Below are 19,315 nucleotides of genomic sequence, written 5' to 3' on the forward strand. Positions count from 1 at the left end.
CTATTATGTCATTTATCTCAATGAGAATCTTAGGCTTGATAAACTATTATGATATCGGCATTAATAACCTCCTGAGGAGATAATTTTAGAAAGATTTCTCTTTTACTTCAGTTTTCACTGTAGAAGAGTTCTCTCAAAATAAAATGGTTCACTAACAAGTGGTGACAAATATACTAAATGAAAACATTAAACATGTAACTGTATTAATATGTCATTTACTAAAAAAAAAAAGTATAACATACCCATGGTGAAACATTAACAAGGATATAAACACACTGCTTTTTAAGAACAATTAACCTTTAGGATGAGTTAGCATTTCTGTTTCCAAAAGCCTATTGTCCCAAGATTCTTATCAGTGTCTTTACCAAGTGTAATCAATGCATTTGTACACAGATTCAAACCATTTAAAAAATCTGGACTAGTATCATCAATATATTAGTGTTGGATTTAAAAAACAACAACCACAGGGCTTCCCTGGTGGCGCAGTGGTTGAGAGTCCGCCTGCCGATGCAGGGGACATGGGTTCGTTCCCCAGTCCGGGAAGATCCACATGCCGTGGAGTGGCTAGGCCCGTGAACCATGGCCGCTGAGCCTGCGCATCCGGAGCCTGTGCTCCACAACAGGAGAGGCCACAACAGTGAGAGGCCCGCATACCGCAAAAAAAAAACCAACCACAAATCAGTGTGATTCACACGAAATAATTACCTACTAAAGATAGTCTTCTTTGTCTTAAAGAAAAGAATGGAAAGATGAGCTATCAATTTCAATCCTATCTCCTGATTACGGAAGTTGCTTAGGGCATAGGCTCCTTTCAACAAGCAAATGCTAAACTCATGGTTCTAAAGGGGAGCTATGCAGACACACTGAGTACACACTGTAGCCATTTAAGGCCAGGTTTTGACTTGAGTAGGCACAGAACTCCATCCAAAAGGAAGTCCAGAGATGGGTACATGCAAGAGCAGAATGTGGCCTCGGCAAATCACTTCCTCGCAACTTGATACTTTCACTGGTTATCCTTTTAAATCATATTTTTGATTGTTTTAACATATTTAGAAGCAACAAAAACCAACTTGTTTCAAAAATATCTCTTTGGAAAAATAATGTATAATTACAGGAGAAATTTTGGTGACATTTTTATAGCCCCTTGGCAGGGGAGAAAACACTTAAAACCTTCTTTTTGATTCAAAATAGCCAGTGAGAAGTAAGAAGCCAGGAATCACTTTCACTTCCCTGTGGAGAGCAATGACTTAAGAGATCACAGACTTGCCTCCAACTGTTATGAAAGGTCTTTTAGGAAATCAGAAACTGAACTTTCAATATGTGTCTCTTAGTTTAGTTCTTTTCTCTACCAGACTGCACTTCGTTTTCTGGTCAACTGCTTCTCCTATGAATATACACAGTTATCCCTCGGTTACTGTGCAGGATTGGTTCCAGCACCCGTCGTGGATATCAAAATCCATGGATGCTCAAGTCCCATAGGTGGTCCATATCTATGGGTTGCACAGCTGCGGATATGAGGCTAATTGTACTTTTAAACATAGCATGAATACACAATTGCTGTCAGATTCACATATTGCAGAATTTTAATTAGTAAAAAAACGTATTTACAGACATAAATATTTTTTCTATGAAATACCTATAAATTAAACCAATGCATTAGATTTACTCTTTCATTAATTTTACTGTATCTCCTTCCACCTTGCCTAAAAAGTCTCAGAATTATTTGTCATAAATAAAAATAAAACCATTTTTAATAGAATAGAAAACAAGGGACTGAGGTGCCTAAGCTTACCAAACTTCTTGCTTTCTTTAGTTGTGCCAGTCATCTTGATCTTTGCAACTTCAAAGAAATCTTTAATTTCTCTCTCATAGAGTCGTGATAAATAATCCATGTAATTCTTAAAAAGAAAAGTAACACGTACTTCTTATTAATAAAACAAATGTAACAATTTCCATTTTCCACCGCCCCCACCACCACCAAGTCCTTTGTGCTTGTTCTGAATTTTGTGGTCTTAAAATTTTTTTTTGAATTTTATTTTATTTTTTTTAATACAGCAGGTTCTTAGTAATACATATTAGCGTATATATGTCAATCCTGATCTCCCAATTCATCAACCCCCCCACCCCCCCGCATCCCAGCTTTCCCCACTTGGTGTCCCTACGTTTTTTTCTTTACATGTGCTCTTAAAATTTTGATGCATTTCATAGGATATAAAAAGAAGGCTATTTTCTGTCCTTTAAAAAAGTTAAACACATAACATTAAGAATTTACAAAAATATGAAGTTGAACATAACCACACTTACATTTTCATTTTTACGTATTACCTTTCACATACTTTAAATATAATTGCAATCATACTGTATAGGGTATTTGGGTTACAGCAATTATGTTTCTCCAGTCTCACATTCTAATGACTGCACAGTATTACGCTTTGTTGATGTGCCACAATTTAGTAAACCAATCTCCTAACACAGGCCACTTAAGTGGTTTCAATGTTTTGCTATGATAGACAATGTTACAATAAGCTTTTCATCTCTAATGAATTGTTTCCTTGGAATCATTTCCTAAGGGTGGAATTACAGTGCCAAAGAATAAGGGAATCTTTATAACTCTTCCTCCATACTGCCATGTTGCTTTAAAAACAATTATACCAATAGACAGTGTCAATGGCAATGAAGGAGTACAGAGTTTTACCATACCTTGCCAGCATGGGGTATTACATTACCCCCAAATAGGTTACTTTCAACAAGAATTTAATTAATACATCTTACAGTTTTCATAATTAAATAATTTATTTTTAAAAAAGCAAATTTAATTTATTCTAGTTCAAATAAAAAAATTATTATTTAACATGAAAACTCATTTCTTCATCATATTTGCTTATCATCACATAAAAACATCTTATACCCTTACGAAAGACTCTTCAACAGTGGGAGACCATGTATTTTTCCAAGTCCTATGTTAAATGCCATATGTAGAGTTTCACTAAATTTAAATAAATCTACAGCAGAAAAACTGTTGTACCTAGCTATTCTTTTAAATTTATTATGGAATCTACACTTCAACTTCCTTTATTATTTCAAATTAACATACCCAGTTTTAGAGCAGGTTTACTTTGCTTTAAACATCAGATGCACCTTTCAAAGGTATACATTATTTAAATATTTGTATACTGATTCATAGTCCACCACTGATTTTTTTTAGATATTTTATAGATATATCCTTATAAAACAATTTTTGGATAAAACATAATATAGATCCTGCTTTTGTCTATCTGTAGGCCATATACATTCTCACACAGTCTCTGTAAGAAAATTAGTCAAACAGGAAATTCTTTCCCGTGATCTTTGTGTAACTTTAAACGGAAATATAAATTAAAATATACCCTAAAATTATTCCTATTTCATTGGGCTGTTTCACATTTTCAGCATCTCATTTTTTCAAGTTTAAATTCTCATAAAAATATTGATCACTGCAAATCATTGAAAAGGACCGACAAATGGGAAATTAGCTTCTTACAATTCATAAAATCTTCATTAGTGGTTTCTACTCAAATCACTCAATATTACAGACTGCATTCCAATACCCCAATTGTTTAAAGAGCAAATTATGACCCAAGCAATTTAAACAGTTTCAAAACAGCTATTTTGGTATTTTGAAAACAGTGATTTGAGCAGACTACTGAAAATCATCTTCGTTTTCAAAGCAATTCAAATGACTGAATAGCTTCCCCCAGGTCCTCAACAGAATTCACTGGTGGGAAAGTCCACAGACAGGTGTGACTCTCAGTTCATTCATTTACCAAATTCTGACAGATATCTCTCACTGTGAGTACGTATTCTTCTTAGCACCTTGTATACAGCACCTTACTTAAAATTTAACTATTATGAGTATAAATACTGTTATTTCAGGTAGTGTTTTCAACTTTATTTTGTGCTGACTGTAGAGCCTTACAGATAACTCCGTGTTTTACTTTCTCTTTACACAAAAAGAAAATTCCACAAATGTAAAACTGAGGTTAAGAGAAGATGTCTGAGTAATCTTCAAGACTGACTGCCAACCTCAGGGGGCTAATTAGGAGAGGAAAGCTCATTTCCTACCTAAGCATGGATGGACCATCTCCATTATGAATTGCCCTACATGCATAACCCAGAGCCACCATTGGAGGAAGGACTCTGACAGCAGGGCTCATTACATGACCAAGGCACCTCTATTTTCCTTAAGCTCTAATTATGTATACCAAAAATCAGGGTTTTGCTTAGATTCAGCCATAAGTAGAGTTGGGGCAGGGTCTAGTGATTCTTATCCCTCAAGAATTTAAAACAGGCATTTCCTGGTCCTGCCAGAAAGTGTGAGCTGTGTACACCCAACCAAGTGCAAATAGTACCTGGATTTAATTATTTCTTACTAAAGAAACACTGGTTTAGTCTGTTTCCTTCTTTCATTCCTTTCTTCTTTCTTTTTAATAAAATCCTGTTTAGGAAAACACTTCAGCTACCAAATTAGATTATGAGGCATAAAATACATGGTCTGTCAAAAGTTCAGAACACAGGATCAAGTAATATTCCTGGGAAATAAGTCAATTTCATTTAAAAAATCACATTAATATTGTCAGTTAAAAATATTCTGTGAGCAGAAAATGATTCCATAATTCAGTGCTAGATTGGCTATCGTCATGTTTCTTCACTTTAAATTACATTCATAAATACATTATATATAAAGATAGGGCAATAATACTCACTGAGAACACAATTAGGCAAAAAAGCTTACTGAGTATTTTACTCATTTGAATACTCACTAGGGGACAAAGCACTTGTTGGCACAAAACTCTTAAGGAGATGTAACCATGTTTAATTATCCAAAATATTAATCCTCTTACAACTTCAAAAGGCAAAGATTCCAGTAATGCAAATATTTTTCTTTAAGCTATCTACAAATCAGAATTCTGCTGAATCAAAACAAAACAAAACAACACACAACAGTAGAGTACTGAACCCATGGGTTCCTGCTACGATGGCCATGTATCTAAGTCAGATCGTGTCATTCCACTACTCAAAGCCCACCAACACCACTCCCCCATCTCCCTCAAAGTAAAAGCCAAATTCTTACAATGGTGCACAGTCTCTTCCAGATCTGCCCTGCCACACCCACCTTACCTCTCCCACCTGCCCTTCTAATCCTGAACCTGGCTCGCTGTGCTCCAACTACACTGGCCTCCTCACGCTCCTCAAGTGCTCCAGGCTGCTCTTGCCTTGGGGCACTTGCACTGTGCCGGGAAAGCTTTCCCTAGAAACTCCCGCTGCTCACCCCTCCTTGTTTTTAAAATCTGTGCTCAAATGTCACCTTCTCATGACACCTTCTCTGACCATCCTTTTTGAAACTGCAAACATTTCTGACGTCCTGGCATTCCCTGCTTTATTTTCTCTAGAGTCCTCAGCAGTACCTTCCAACAGGCTATACAACTGACCTTTGTGTCAGTCCTTCTCCACCGGCATATGCACTCTGAACAGGCAAGTGTTCACCTACTTCCTTCAGCGCTGCATCTCTAGAGCTTACCACAGTGTTAGCACATAACAGGTGCTCAATTCATTTGCTTAATGAATATATGAATGACTCTTATCTTGTCCACTTGCTGATATTTAGTCAGTGGTATATACCACTGTTCTTCTAATCTCCAAGTCTAGCAAGTCTGGCATCATCCCGTCCCTTGTCTTTGGATTCTCTCTCTTTTTGTTTATATTCTCTATTCCTATTATCATCTTTCTGGTTCAAGATTTCATTTCATTTCAGTTATTACATTAAGTTCTAAATTAGTTTCCCCCATCTAGGCTTTTCCCATGTGTGAAGAATGCTGTTAGGTCTCAAGGCTCAGATTCTTTAACCTAACTTCTCACTCTTCCAGAATACGGAATTTCTGCTTTAATCAGGCTTGCTTTCTTACAGTCCTGGGAAAAGGGCATATTTTCCCACTTTTGTCTGCACATCTTGCTCCTCATCCCTGGAATGCCCTTCCTCTTATTTCTGGCTAATTTAATTCCACTCATTACTTAAAAGTCAATTCAAGTCCAATGTTTTCCATTAAGTTTTCCCCCGTGGCTTCCGTTCATGGATTTCCCTTCTCTAAACTGCCACATATTTAAACTCATTTCCAGTTTAGCACTTAATTTTTCGCTGATTGTTTTAATTATAATTGCTCTTCCCAGTTGTCCCACAACCAGGAATAGAAATACCATGTTTCTGTGTGCCTAGAAGAGTGGAATGTTTGCTTAAGAGGCACACTGCACTTGCTTAAAAGAACAGATTACAGATTCTTAGAGGGCAAATGTCTCACAGCATCTTCATACTCCCTAGTTTCTATATTGTATATAAAGAAACTCAGGAAATAATTATAGCATTTAACTAAACTGAATGATGCTTCAGGCTACAGCATGGCCTAAAACTACATTATATTGGAAGTTCAAAATCTAGCTCTTCTCCACCCAAGTAAATAAAATAAATGTTCTCCCTGGCTAATGAGCACTTAGAAATTCAATTATTTCCTACTTTGCCAAGAATATACAATAGTATTTCAAATGTCACCTGGGGAACTGAACACATGGCCTCTTGATTCTAAAAGATTATGCTCTATACTCAGTAACTGGCATCAAATCCATACCTTTGTTAGTCCCTCATATTTTCCATAATCAGTACTCTTTAGCCACTCCATCAGCTTGGCATATCGGAGCAAGTCTCTATGAAATGGATGATGATTAGGTAAAGTCAGTTCAACAGAGTGCTGAGCAAGAGTTGAACTCTGATCATGGCCCTAGAATGAGTAAGTAAGTAAATAAATATCATAGACAGTATAAAGAAACATTGTTGTAACTAAAAATTCTAAACAGTGATCAAATATGGCCAAGCAAAACCAACAGCACATAGAAAAATAAAAACTGAGTACTTACTTGGCTTCTTTTATCATCCTGTGTATGTGAACTGAACACCACCACCATTGAACAGTCATAAACACACAAGAGTGGTTCTCTGATAAATCAACTACTTGTTTTATCTTCTAAAGGAGTTGAGAATGAATGTTTTAATCAAGCTTGCCTCTCCCATATCATTTTACAATTTACTAAGCAAATAAATATCATGATACAAACAGTATTAAGAAACACAGCAAATAAGGAAGTCATTCAGAACAAATTGTCTACATCTATGGTATTTCCATTGGAGTCTACAATATTTAAAGCAACAAATGAAAATATATAGGATATAGAATTTCGGAACTAGGAAGGACTACAGATGACTATAACCTGGGCTTTCCAGGATAATCCCTAATAATAATGTAATTTTAATTTTCCCAATGATCTGTTAAGCAAATAAATATATGATTTTGTTTTTCATCCTTGACATGACTTATATAAATTAATAAGTTTTCAAACAGCCTGAGACAGATAATGCTTTCTGACTTTTGTTTTAGAGTATATGGAACTAGTAGATCATCTGATCCAATAGAAAAATTGAAGAACAAATTGAAACTCAAAGAGTTAAGTGATTTGCACAGGTCACACAGGAGGAAAGCTAGAATCTGAACCTTAGTCATCTGAGTCTCACTTCTGTTTTCTTTTAAAAACATGTCAAACAAAATCATTTTAACCAGACTCAAAAATTGCCAAAGGTCAATACAAACATTACATTACAGAAATGTTTTCTAATGGTCACATCAGAAGGATGACTGGGATTCCATTAAATCACAGATATTAGACACTAAGCATAAATAGATATTATAGTTTTAAGTCTGCTAAGGTCTCCAAATTGTCTTAACTAGTTACACTGACTAAAAGCAAAGAACATTTGACAAAACTGTTATAGCTTATAAATGTTTTTCAAACATTCTGTCTTTATTAATAACAATATTAGATATCTTTTCATTATCCCAATCTTCCTCATTAATTTTTCTCAATGACTTAAGACTCAAAATCATTGTTTATGTTCTTCTACAACTGTGTACTCAGACCATTACATGTTAAGTTATATTATTTAATTTAATGTCAGAAAAGCTCTTCAATTAAAAACCTTCACTTCTCCTGCAAAATGGAAGAGTTAACATTTATAGAGGATTTTACAGTTTACAAAGATCTTTCACATATATTACTATTCAAAGCTTTCTTTTGCAACAGCATTTTAAAGATCACCATCATTTGAAAATTCACTGATATAAAGAACATCATTACCTTCAAACTATTACTATTAAGATAGATTAAATGTTATTAGTGTTAACAGAAAGATTTTAGAGAAAATGGTTCCAAAATACCTATAGGAAACAGGAAAATCAAATACTTAAATTGTTTAGTTCAATCAATAATATAGAGGGACTTCCCCCGTGGTCCAATGGTAAAGAATCCACCTTCCAATGCAGGGGACAGGGGTTCAATCCCTGGTAGGGAAACTAAGATCCCACACGCCGCTGGGCAACTAAGCCAGTGTGCCGCAACTACTGAGCTTGTCCGCCTCAACAAGAGAGCCCATGTGCCACAAACTACAGAGCCTGCACGCCACAACTATAGAGCCCATGTGCGCTGGAGCCCGTGAGCCACAACTAGAGAGAGAAAACCCGCACGCCACAACTACAGAGAAGCCTGTGTGCCACAATGAAGAGCCCGCATGCCTCAACAAAGACCTCACATGCCACAACTAAGACCCGACGCGGCCAAAAAAAATAAAGAAATTAAAAAAAAAATAGAAAACGATCACATCTAGAACTCAAATGTGCTAAGAATTTTATTCTTTATATATTTTTAAAATTAAGACATTGTTTAAAGTTTCTTATTATAAATAAGTAAATTAGTAACAATACCATGCTAGGTTCTTTATATATATAAATTCTAATCCTTATAATAACTCTGCAGACTACTTTTCTCCTCATTTAAAAAACAGCAAAATCCTATTATTAACATAATTTTAAAATAATATACTAGATTTTTTCCAAATTAAGCTAAAACAAATACGTTTTCTAAGAACTTAGTGAATTATAAATTTTCATTAGTGTGTATGTATATATAATATATATTATTATACTATAATAATATGTATTATTATAATATATAATATATATTAATATAATATGTAATGTATATATAATATATATACATATACCTAGAATTTATAATAAAATTAGCTAATTTTGAACACTTTACTAAAACCAAGCACTGTTCTAAGTGCTGACCATATAACAACACATTAATCCTCATACCAACCCTATGAAGTAGGTATTTTTATTACCCCCATTCATTTGATAGGGCAACTAAGATGGCACAAAGAGGTTCACTTGCCCAAGGTCACCCAGGCAGCAGAATCAGGATTTGTAATCCAGGAAACTTGGCTCCAGCATCCATACTCTTAACCACTATGCTTTACTGACCTTCTAACAGAAATGACACATTCATGTTAAATACTGAGCAAATTTTCAAGATTTGGGAACTCTATGTTATGGCATGTTTATTTTTATTTTCTTAAAGGAAAAAGAAAATATGAGCAAAGTTTCAACAAACATGAAAACCGATCTTAAGTAATCACAGTCCTTTCTAAGTTTTTAACCACATCAACCTATGTTTAGAAGATTGTGAAATGTGCTTAAGGAAATAATTTTTGTGGCATGAACTGAATATTGTTGATTTATTACACAGGTTTTATTTTGCTATATGATGTTTCTGTAAATATATGTTGAAAGAAAAATTTCCAAATTTAAGCATATAGCAAAACCTCCCACAACTTCAGTTTTTTCCTGGCTGTACTTTTAGCTCAGTGCATAATTGGTCTTATCATGTTGCTAGAAGTGGAGCACAGAATCATGAGGTCTCTGTAGAACCAAAGGGGGAAAAGGGGCAGAGAACAGTTATCCTTTCAAGACAAATCTTTCAAAAAACCAAAAAATTTTTTACAATGACATATCCCTTCTGCAAATATTTCCTCAATTTTATTAGCCTTAATTTGATTGCCTGCTTCCAATATCAGAATCCTAATTAGTGTAACTGGTCTGATTCCCCCAGATGAATATATTTCTAGATACATGACTCCCTAGTAAACGTGTAAGTTATGGGTAAGAGTCTATCATTTCAATGGAAGCTGAGTATGTAAAAAGATCTAAAAGAGCCAAAAAAATCTGCCAATTGTTAAAAATATTACTCTTATATTACAGTAAGAAGTGAATATTAAAAACACATTTCAAGTTTCATTAAAATATAGCTATGTGGACGTATCACTGTGAAAGTTGCATCACAGAGAGTATGCTCTGAATCAGTGATTCCCAAATATGAAGATGTTCTCACTGGCCCGCAGCAATAAGAAAACAAGAAAAGGATGGGAGCCAGTTTCTCATAAAGGTAAATGTATTAATTTAGAAAGTCTGAAATTATGTTCTTCCTTTTCTTTTAGTACCAAATGTCATTTTAAAAATAAAACGATAGTGAAAGCAGATGGAGATATTTCTTTTTTAAGGTTTTTACTTGGTAAAATAAATTGGTGACTTGGTCAGTCTCCAAATTTAATTTTATTGATGTGTGAATTTTAAAAAGACTAGAAATCAGTGCTCTTAAATCACTGTTATGTTGTGGTCATTAGATTATTTCCACCAGATTCTTCTGTACAGTAGTTATAATATTATACCTATACATTTGCTATAAATTGCATTGCAAGAACTCTGTTCAAGACTTGTCTTAATATGTGATGCCATATCTGACTATTTAAATCCTCAGTAAACTCACTTTTGATTAAACCTCTTTAGCACTTATACATATGAATATTATGTATATGTGGCTATACAATTAGCAATTTAATATACAAGCGTATCTCATTTTATTGTGCTTTTACTGCGCTTTGCAGAAATTGCATGTTTTACAAATTGAAGGTTTATGGCAACGCTGTGTCAAGCAAGTGTACTGGCGCCATTTTTCTAAGAGCATTGACTCACTCCATGTCTCTGTGTCACTTTTTTTTTTTTTTTTGCGGTACGCGGGCCTCTCACTGTTGTGGCCTCTCCTGTTGCGGAACACAGGCTCCGGACGCGCAGGCTCAGCGGCCATGGCTCACGGGCCCAGCCACTCCGTGGCATGTGGGATCTTCCCGGACCAGGGCACGAACCCGTGTCCCCTGCATCAGCAGGTGGACTCTCAACCACTGCACCACCAAGGAAGCCCCTTAAGTCTTATTATTTAAGAAATAACATTTTGTAAGGCCATAGCTGCCATAGATATAGTGATTCCTCTGATAGACCTGGGTAAAGACCACTGAAAACCTGTTGGAAAGGATTCACCACTCTAGATGCCATTAAGAACATTCGTGATTCAGGAGAAGAGATCAAAATATCAACATTAACAGGAGTTTTGGAAGAAGCTGATTCCAACCCTCATGAATGACTTTGAGGGGTTCAAGACTTCAGTAGAGGAAGTAACTACAGATGTGGTAGAAATAGCAAGAGAACTAGAATTAGAAGTGGAGCCTGAAGATGTGACTGAATTGCTATAATCTCACTTAATGGATTTTAATGGATGAGGAGTTGCTTCTTATGGCTGAGCAAAGAAAGTGGTTTCTTGAGATGGAATCTACTCCTGGTGAAGATGCTGTGAAGACTATTGAAATGACAACAAAGGATTTAGGCTATTACATAAACTTAGTTGATAAAACAGCGGCAGGATTTGACAGGACTGACTCCAGTTTTGAAAGAAGTTCTACTGTGGGTAAAATGCTATCACCAGCATTGCATGCCCCAGAGAAATTGTTTGAGAATGGAAAAGTCAATCATTATAGCAAACTTCATTGTCTTATTTTTTAAAATTGCCATAGCCACCCCACTCTTCAGCAACCACCACCTTGATCCCTCAGTGCCGTCAACATCGAGGAAAGACCCCCCACCAGCAAAAATATTATGACTCATTGAAGGCTCAGATGATGGTTAGCAATTTTTAGAAATAAAGTATTTTTTAAATTAAGGTGTGTACATTTTGTTAGACATAATGCTATTGTACACTTAACAGGCTACAATATAGTGTAAACATAAATTTTACATGCACTGGGAAACAAAAAAATTTGTGTGATTTGCTTTATTGAGATATTCACTTTATTGTGGTGGTCTGGAACTGAACCTTCAATGTCTCCAAGGTACTCTGTATACACTGCTGTAGAGCTTTAAGTACATTACTTTTAACACCTCCTCACAAGCATCTTGAGGGTGGGAGTCATTTCTTATTCTTATATATGGATGACACTGAGTACAAAACAGGCATGCAATAAAAATCTGGTGACTGACAAAGAGATAAACCATAATACGGTAATCAAATTTTCCCAGCTAGTGTGTCCCACAACCAGAAATAGAAATACCCATGTTTCCCAACTCTTTTGCTAGATGACACAATGCATTAAATTTAACACACAGAAAATCTCTTTTCTATACTTGGGACATTGTCCTCCACCTTCTTCAGCACATTCTAGGTTGTTGCAACATTCTGGTTTTCAACATGCATTACTCACATGTAACAATACATATTAGATTTTCAGAACTCGGAAGCATTCACTTTAAACAAAGCCATTAGTTTATAAGGCAAGGAAGCAAAATCATAAACAGTAGCATGTTACAACAAACAATTAAGGGTGCAGAAAGGATTATCGTTTACTGACTAGTATTTTCAGTACCATCTACAAGTGTGGCCTGTATCACTGTCAACAGGATTATTTTTAAAAACTAGGGAACTGTGTAGAAATAGATATTATTGAAATAATAGTGTAAGTAAAATGTGCATTAGTATTTCCTACATGATTTCTAGGTTTACTTTTTTCTTGATGCTTTTCACGTCAATGTTAAGAGAGTCTTCCCCAATTTCCCCCTTGCATGCTTAGTTAGATGGTCTTCCTTTATGCTCCCACAGTACCACTATCATAACATATACCCGCCCTCAGTCCATCAGTCTATTATATCTCCCTTCTCTAGACTGTGAGTGACTTGAGGGCAGAATCAGCCTCTCATCTATTCCAAGTAAATGTCTGGTATACATCTCTAATCACTTGGCAAATGATTTCTAAATATATGAAGGAGAAAGTGAGTGACTGATAGAATGACAGGAAGAAAGGCAAGCAGACTGAGATTAAATGCTTTTTTGGCCTAAATAAACTTTTTGTTATGGGACATTAAAAAACTGCTATAAATATGGTTAACAGGTAGCTTAAATCAGTAAATTATAATCTATAAAGATTCTGCTGCTGTTAAGTTTAGTAAACTTTACAGAAAAAAGAAAAGAATCAAAGAAGCTGGAGCCAAAGTTGATGTACTCACAGGCACCGAAAGAAAGTAGGACCTGTTATAGAGTTGAAGGAGGGCCTGAGTAAACTAATCAGAAATAAAATATAGTAAATACAATTGTTTTAGAATACTACAAAGTGAAAACAAAATAAGAATCTAGTATTTCAGACAGCATTTCTTGATGAACAGAATTTCCCTCAATTTTTTTTTTGCCCAATAACCCTATTAAAATAAAGGAGATGAAAAATATATGAAACCTAATTTATTAAAATGCCCAGATATTAAAATGTCTTCTATTCAAATCCCTCTAAGGTACCCTTAATAATATTATTAGCATTACTATCATTGCCACAACCTTAATTATAATATCCCTTTCCATATAAAAATGCAAAGGGTTTATATAAGATTAAATCAACTGGAATTTATAACTGACTTAGTCATTTTTCTCATATATGTAAGTACATGAAGCCAATGAAACACTTCAAACATGGAATCAAGTCCTACTTCTCAGTATTCAAAATACTGAAAAATAAAACAAGCCAAACAGTAAACATGTTAACAGGTTTGGACTTATTTTTATAAATAAGAATGTCTAAATGGTATATGCAACATGTAAGCATAGTTATTTAAAACTCAGGGAGTTTTACCTAAAAGGAACTAGACTGTCTTCCTAAGGAGGCCACTGAGGCCCCAAATACATCTACGAGCAAATATGCGCATATTTGCTCGTAGATGTATTTACAAATATTAAAATTTAAAAATATTAAAAATATTAAAATCAAAGAAATGTGTGCAGGAATATACTGTGATCCCAATTAAACACACTAAAATTTTTTCTGGGAATTTAATTTTAAGCTAATATATATTAATTTTAAGTTAATATACATATAAACAGGTTACAGGAACATGCCAGTATTAATAATAAAATAAAATTACCTGTTGAACAAAAACATTGTTGAGGTGACTGGCTAGTCTCCGGGCAAAATGCTCTCGCAAATCACTGAAACGCTGCTGTTGCTGTTTGACTGCCAGAAGCATGTCATGGCCTGAAATCATAACATTTTTTGACTTATTTAATGCGTAAAAAGAGTTCCTCGATGTTTAATGAATACCTTTATAACAGTATTCATATTTCAGTTCTGAAGAACCCAAAGTTTTACTGGTTTATTTGTATGCTTTGTAAAAGAAAGGTAAAGGGAAAAAAATAATATAGCACAGTGGTTCTCACAGTGTGGTCCTGCCTCAGCATCATCTGGGAACTATTAGAAATACGGATTCCAAGGTCTCAGCCCAGACCTACTGATTCTGGAGGTGGCACCTGGCAATCTGTATTTTCGTAAGCCTTCTAGGTCAGTGGTCCCCAACCTTTTTGGCACCAGGGACCAGTTTCGTGGAAGACAATTTCTCCACAGATGGTGGTGGCGGGGATGGTTCAGGAGGAATGCGAGCGATGGGGAGCGGCACATGAAGCTTCGCTCACTCGTCCGCCGCTCACCTCCTGCTGCGCGGCCCAGTTCCTAACAGGCCGCGGACCAGTACCAGTCGCAGCCCCGGGGGTTTGGGACCCCTGCTCTAGGTGATTCTAATGCAAACTCAAGTTTTGGAACTGCTGGCATAGCAAAACCTTATGTCATCTACTTTGTGCCAGGTTCTATAGACAGTACTGAAGAAAAATCCTGGTGTTAACCAGTCATTGATGGTCAATCAGAAGGAACTGAAATGAAAAATTTCTTAGTGCTAATATGAATTATGTTTGATAATAAGTGAAACTTGTTTTAATAGCTAAGAATGTAACCCTAAACCATTGCCCCATGCACTTCTTGTTAAAAGCTTTATACTAAGTCACAGGCTTAGTCTCAGGTTCTTGGGCAGATTTTGTTGTCATACCTGGTCGAAGAGCCACATTCATGCACTGCAGAAGGGCATCCGCGGCGTTGGTACAGGCCTCGATGCCCCTGGAGGAAGCAAGATCTCCTTCCTGAAGGGCCTTTATATGACCTTTGGCCAAGTCCATGTGGTTCTGGAATATATATAAATACACCGTTTGTACATGTACTCTTCAGGAAATTTACAGGTAAGATGCTACTCAATCCTATTACTAGCTCTTTGGAATTTCAGTATTTTTAAATCTTGCTCTCCTAAGGAAATTAGAAAATGTTTACAAATGGGCTTTACATATTATCATTAGATTTTTTTTATTGTTGTTGGTAATTTATAATCATGCTTACCACAAGGAACTCTATCTCTGATAGGAGTTTTACATTATTAGTGTTACTAAGATGAATCAGGTGGTTGCTCTCAGAGATCTGATCCATTTGTTCTTTTACACTTTGGAGCATTTCCTCATAACTGCTCAGTTTCAATTCAATCTGATCCACCTCCTTTAGAGCCTCGTCCAGCAAGTTCATTAGGATGTTTACTTGCTTTTCGGAGGCCATGATTGACTGGATGTTGGCCTACAAAGTTAAAAAGATAAGTAATACTTTGTATTCTTCAAATGTGTAAAAGAGGTATAAAAATGAAATATTGATAAATCTCTTTGACAGCAGAGTAACAAAGGTTGACATACACATTTCAATATCTAATTTATCATTTTGTGTTTACATTCCACTTTTTTACACAGTATTTCAGGAAAGTACACTTTCCCTTATGTCAAGGTTAGGGACCATACCTCAGTATTGCATATTTCTGCAGACTGAACAAGTAGGGCTCTGCCCCACGATGTATCATCAGTAATGGTATATTCTCATTTCTATAAATTAAGTGGCATTACACTATGTCATCTCTGATACTTCTTCTTCCAACTCTATTAGCTATAAAAATTTTCTATACTCTGTAATATTTACATAAAACCCTAAACAAAAGCAGAATCATCTATGTTAATACCTTAGTCAAGAGGGTAGCAGTAGTATGCCAGCCTTTGAAGAATTCATGGAACTAATTTATAACTGTTGTATGATTTCTACTAACAGGATGTGGAAGAGCCTGTTGCCATAAGATAGCTCCTTCTATGGTATTCTTTCTTTTCTCTTTCATTTGCGACTACTTTTTTTTTGAGGCAAAGCAGTAACAAACCACCATCCCTTTATTAATGTTTTCTAAATGATTCTGACTATTGATTCTGAATTGCCTGAAATATGGAAGCTTTCAAATCCAAAATTAAACTGCAAAGTAATATGATGACTTGCAACACAGATGCAATATTAACTAGAAAACATAATACAAATCACTAAGCCACATTAAGAAGGCAGATAACACAATATGAGGAAAAAATTTGGACAAGGAATTAAAAGAGTATCATTGTACAGTTGATGCTATAATTTCACATTTGTTATTTTATACACTATTCATAATAACTCAATTGTAGGTGCAGCCCAACTGTAAAGGCAGCAGGGCTCAGACCCACTGACATCAAGCAGCAGAGATGGGCTTGAACTGACCCAGGACAATTTCTACTTTAACATCTTGAAGTCTCTTCTAGGCTTTACTTCCAGAGGGTTTTATTGATTTGTAAGCTTGGACTGTTCGTGTAATCTCTGGGCCTGAGTTCAATCACATAACTTCTGCACCTTTCATGTACCTTAACATTCTTTAAGTCTTTAAATATTTTTTATTCTCTGAGGATTTTTCTTAAATGCATACCTGGTCTAAACAAAATAAAAAACCCCCAAATGTTCCCATTTTAGGCTTTTCTCACAACAGAGGTGCTACCTTCAGCTTTTTACTTTCTAAAAAAAAGTAGATAAATAAAGATGTGCATTTAGATACAAACAGAAATTTGCATACAAATGAATAGAGTCTATTCCAAAACATTTCAGCAAGGGAGTCAAACATCCTTTTCCCCTGGCTCTCTGTTTTCACCACACTATCTTGCTCTCTTTGGGTACATGATTCACTTCTTTCAGACCAATTTCTCTCTTTCTAACCTGTTCCTTTTTTTTTTTCCTTCAAACCACAAAAACGTTATTCTTTTACATTGAACTATTCTGAGGTGTTTCAGAGGCTGGGGGAATCAACCCTCAAGTTGGTTTCAGGCTGGCTACTTTTTACTTCCATCACTCCAAATCAAGAAGCTCCCCAAATCCAGAACCTCAGCCAACTGCCTTCATTGGCCTATTAGGAATGGTTGTCTTTTGAACAAGAACAGTGAAAGACTGATGGCAGCTGGTAATGCACTTATAGAGAAAGACAGCAATAATCACACTACCCAGGCTTAAGTGCTCAGGCAGTAAAATATGAACATCACCAGTCTCCTCAATTCACTACACAAACATCACTAATCATAGATTACAAGAAAGGCTTACCCCATCTAGCACCTGAAGCTCTCTGGACAACCTTTCTGCAAAGGCCTCGGCATTTGAAATTGCATACTCACAGCCTTCCATCATTATCTCAATATCCTGCTCTTCTCTTGCATTTAACTCTTGGTATTCATCCACTGCTTCTTCATCGCCTCCTGTCACACTCTGATTTTCTCCACTTGGAACAGATTCTTAAAGAGGGTAAAAATTAAAAATAAAGTAGTAAAAAAAAGTAGGATGGACAATAGCACTGTACTTATAGGTAAGGTCAGTTATAAGCACAGGTCACATTTAGTGGCTGAAAAATAGGAAAAAATGATTCAAAATATATGAAAAAAACCCTTATTATTATGAAGAACTGCATGTGTTAACATAATTATTATAACAAAAGCATGCAGTCTAATTCACTGACTTGTGTTAAAATAGGCTTTAGTCACAGTTTCCCAAAACATAAACTATAAAACAAATACAAAACCAGAAACAAAGCATGTGTGCAAGACTAACCTTTCCCCCTACCTGAAGTGACTGTCGCTCTAACAAAACAATGATTATGAGTTCAGGACACATGAAAAATAATTCGCTTCCCTTTTTTTCCCAGGTAACATTTTCTTCTGTTATCTTTGTTCTTTTTGTCTTTGTTATGTTTTTTTCCTCCAAATAACTTTCAATTGAAATTTTAAAAATGCATCTACAATTCACAATTTATTTTGGGCACTGAAAATATTAACTGAATTTTCCATTTCTTTCTTTAAAAATTTTTCACATGTGTTAATAAAATTTCTAAAGATCAGCTAATAGAAACTTTCTCAGTAACTGTATACTGTAGTAAGAAGAGCAACAACTACACAGCTGAGTGAAATTACAAAAATTTAAACTGTTTTCCTGCTTCAAAACAAAAGACCATGAGGTCAAATCTGAGATGCTTTCTGGGTAAATGTCTCAGTTCAGTTTTTTGAGAGAATACACTCAGCAAGTGGGATTTATATAAATCTTGAGGTTAAGAGAGGTAAAATGAAAAAAATAATTTTTACCCCTAAATAAACCTCGAAACAAAGTCATTGATTTTCATCAACTCATGTGACATGTTAAAATCACAAACACTGGATGTTTGAAATATTCATTATTTTGTATGAAAATGAATATTTGCATTCAGTGTGACATATGTTCATTTGTTCTAGAACAAAAAACACCTAATTCAAAGTAACAAACGGTTTACTCCTAAGAATGGCAATTAGGCCGATTTAGATAATGTCCCAGAAAAAAAAGGAGGGGGTAAACTTTTGGTACAGGCAATTACAGATTACAGTATATAAATATAAGTTCCTTACAGTAGCATCACCGAGCTCCTAATCCTTTGAAACAGTCACTGTGGAAATGTTAAACTGTCATGTGTGACAGCTTCTTAGCCACTAGGGGGCAGGGAATGCCTAAACCATTCTGTACAGCTCCTTGCACAAGTAAATATTTAAAAATAAACAAATATTTTAAATGATCATAACTGCTTCAGAAGTATTTTCTCTTCCATAAAACAGCCCTTTGGAAGTCAATAATGAATACTATCATCGATTTTTATTACCATATGGATTTTGTAGTAATATACTTTTCCCTGCACACAATTTCATAAAGTATGCAACCAACAGTACATAACAACGTCAAGTAATAAAAATCTATGGAATAGAATAAGAAGAAAAGGTGTTACGCACCTTCTGTAACTTTAGGCAGTTCTGGAGAGTAAAAAGGTAT

General features: G+C 35.3%; 1 protein-coding gene across 5 annotated transcripts in view; it reads right to left on the reverse strand.

Moving 5' to 3' along the window:
- EXOC1 (exocyst complex component 1) overlaps positions 1-19,315 on the reverse strand; it is a 60,644-nt gene that overhangs the window by 22,857 nt on the left and 18,472 nt on the right. For all 5 annotated transcript variants that reach the window (XM_027102884.1, XM_027102886.1, XM_027102882.1 and 2 more), the window contains 6 exons: positions 17,576-17,763; positions 15,500-15,727; positions 15,159-15,291; positions 14,208-14,317; positions 6,657-6,806; positions 1,793-1,898 (listed from right to left, as the gene is read on the reverse strand). In XM_027102884.1, coding sequence (XP_026958685.1) covers positions 1,793-1,898; positions 6,657-6,806; positions 14,208-14,317; positions 15,159-15,291; positions 15,500-15,727; positions 17,576-17,763 — 915 coding nt within the window. The remainder of the gene's footprint in view (positions 1-1,792; positions 1,899-6,656; positions 6,807-14,207; positions 14,318-15,158; positions 15,292-15,499; positions 15,728-17,575; positions 17,764-19,315) is intronic.

Source organism: Aethalodelphis obliquidens, unplaced genomic scaffold (assembly GCF_003676395.1).
Source record: "Aethalodelphis obliquidens isolate GAN/ISIS:26980383/991018 unplaced genomic scaffold, ASM367639v1 scaffold6, whole genome shotgun sequence".
NCBI lineage: Eukaryota > Metazoa > Chordata > Mammalia > Artiodactyla > Delphinidae > Aethalodelphis > Aethalodelphis obliquidens.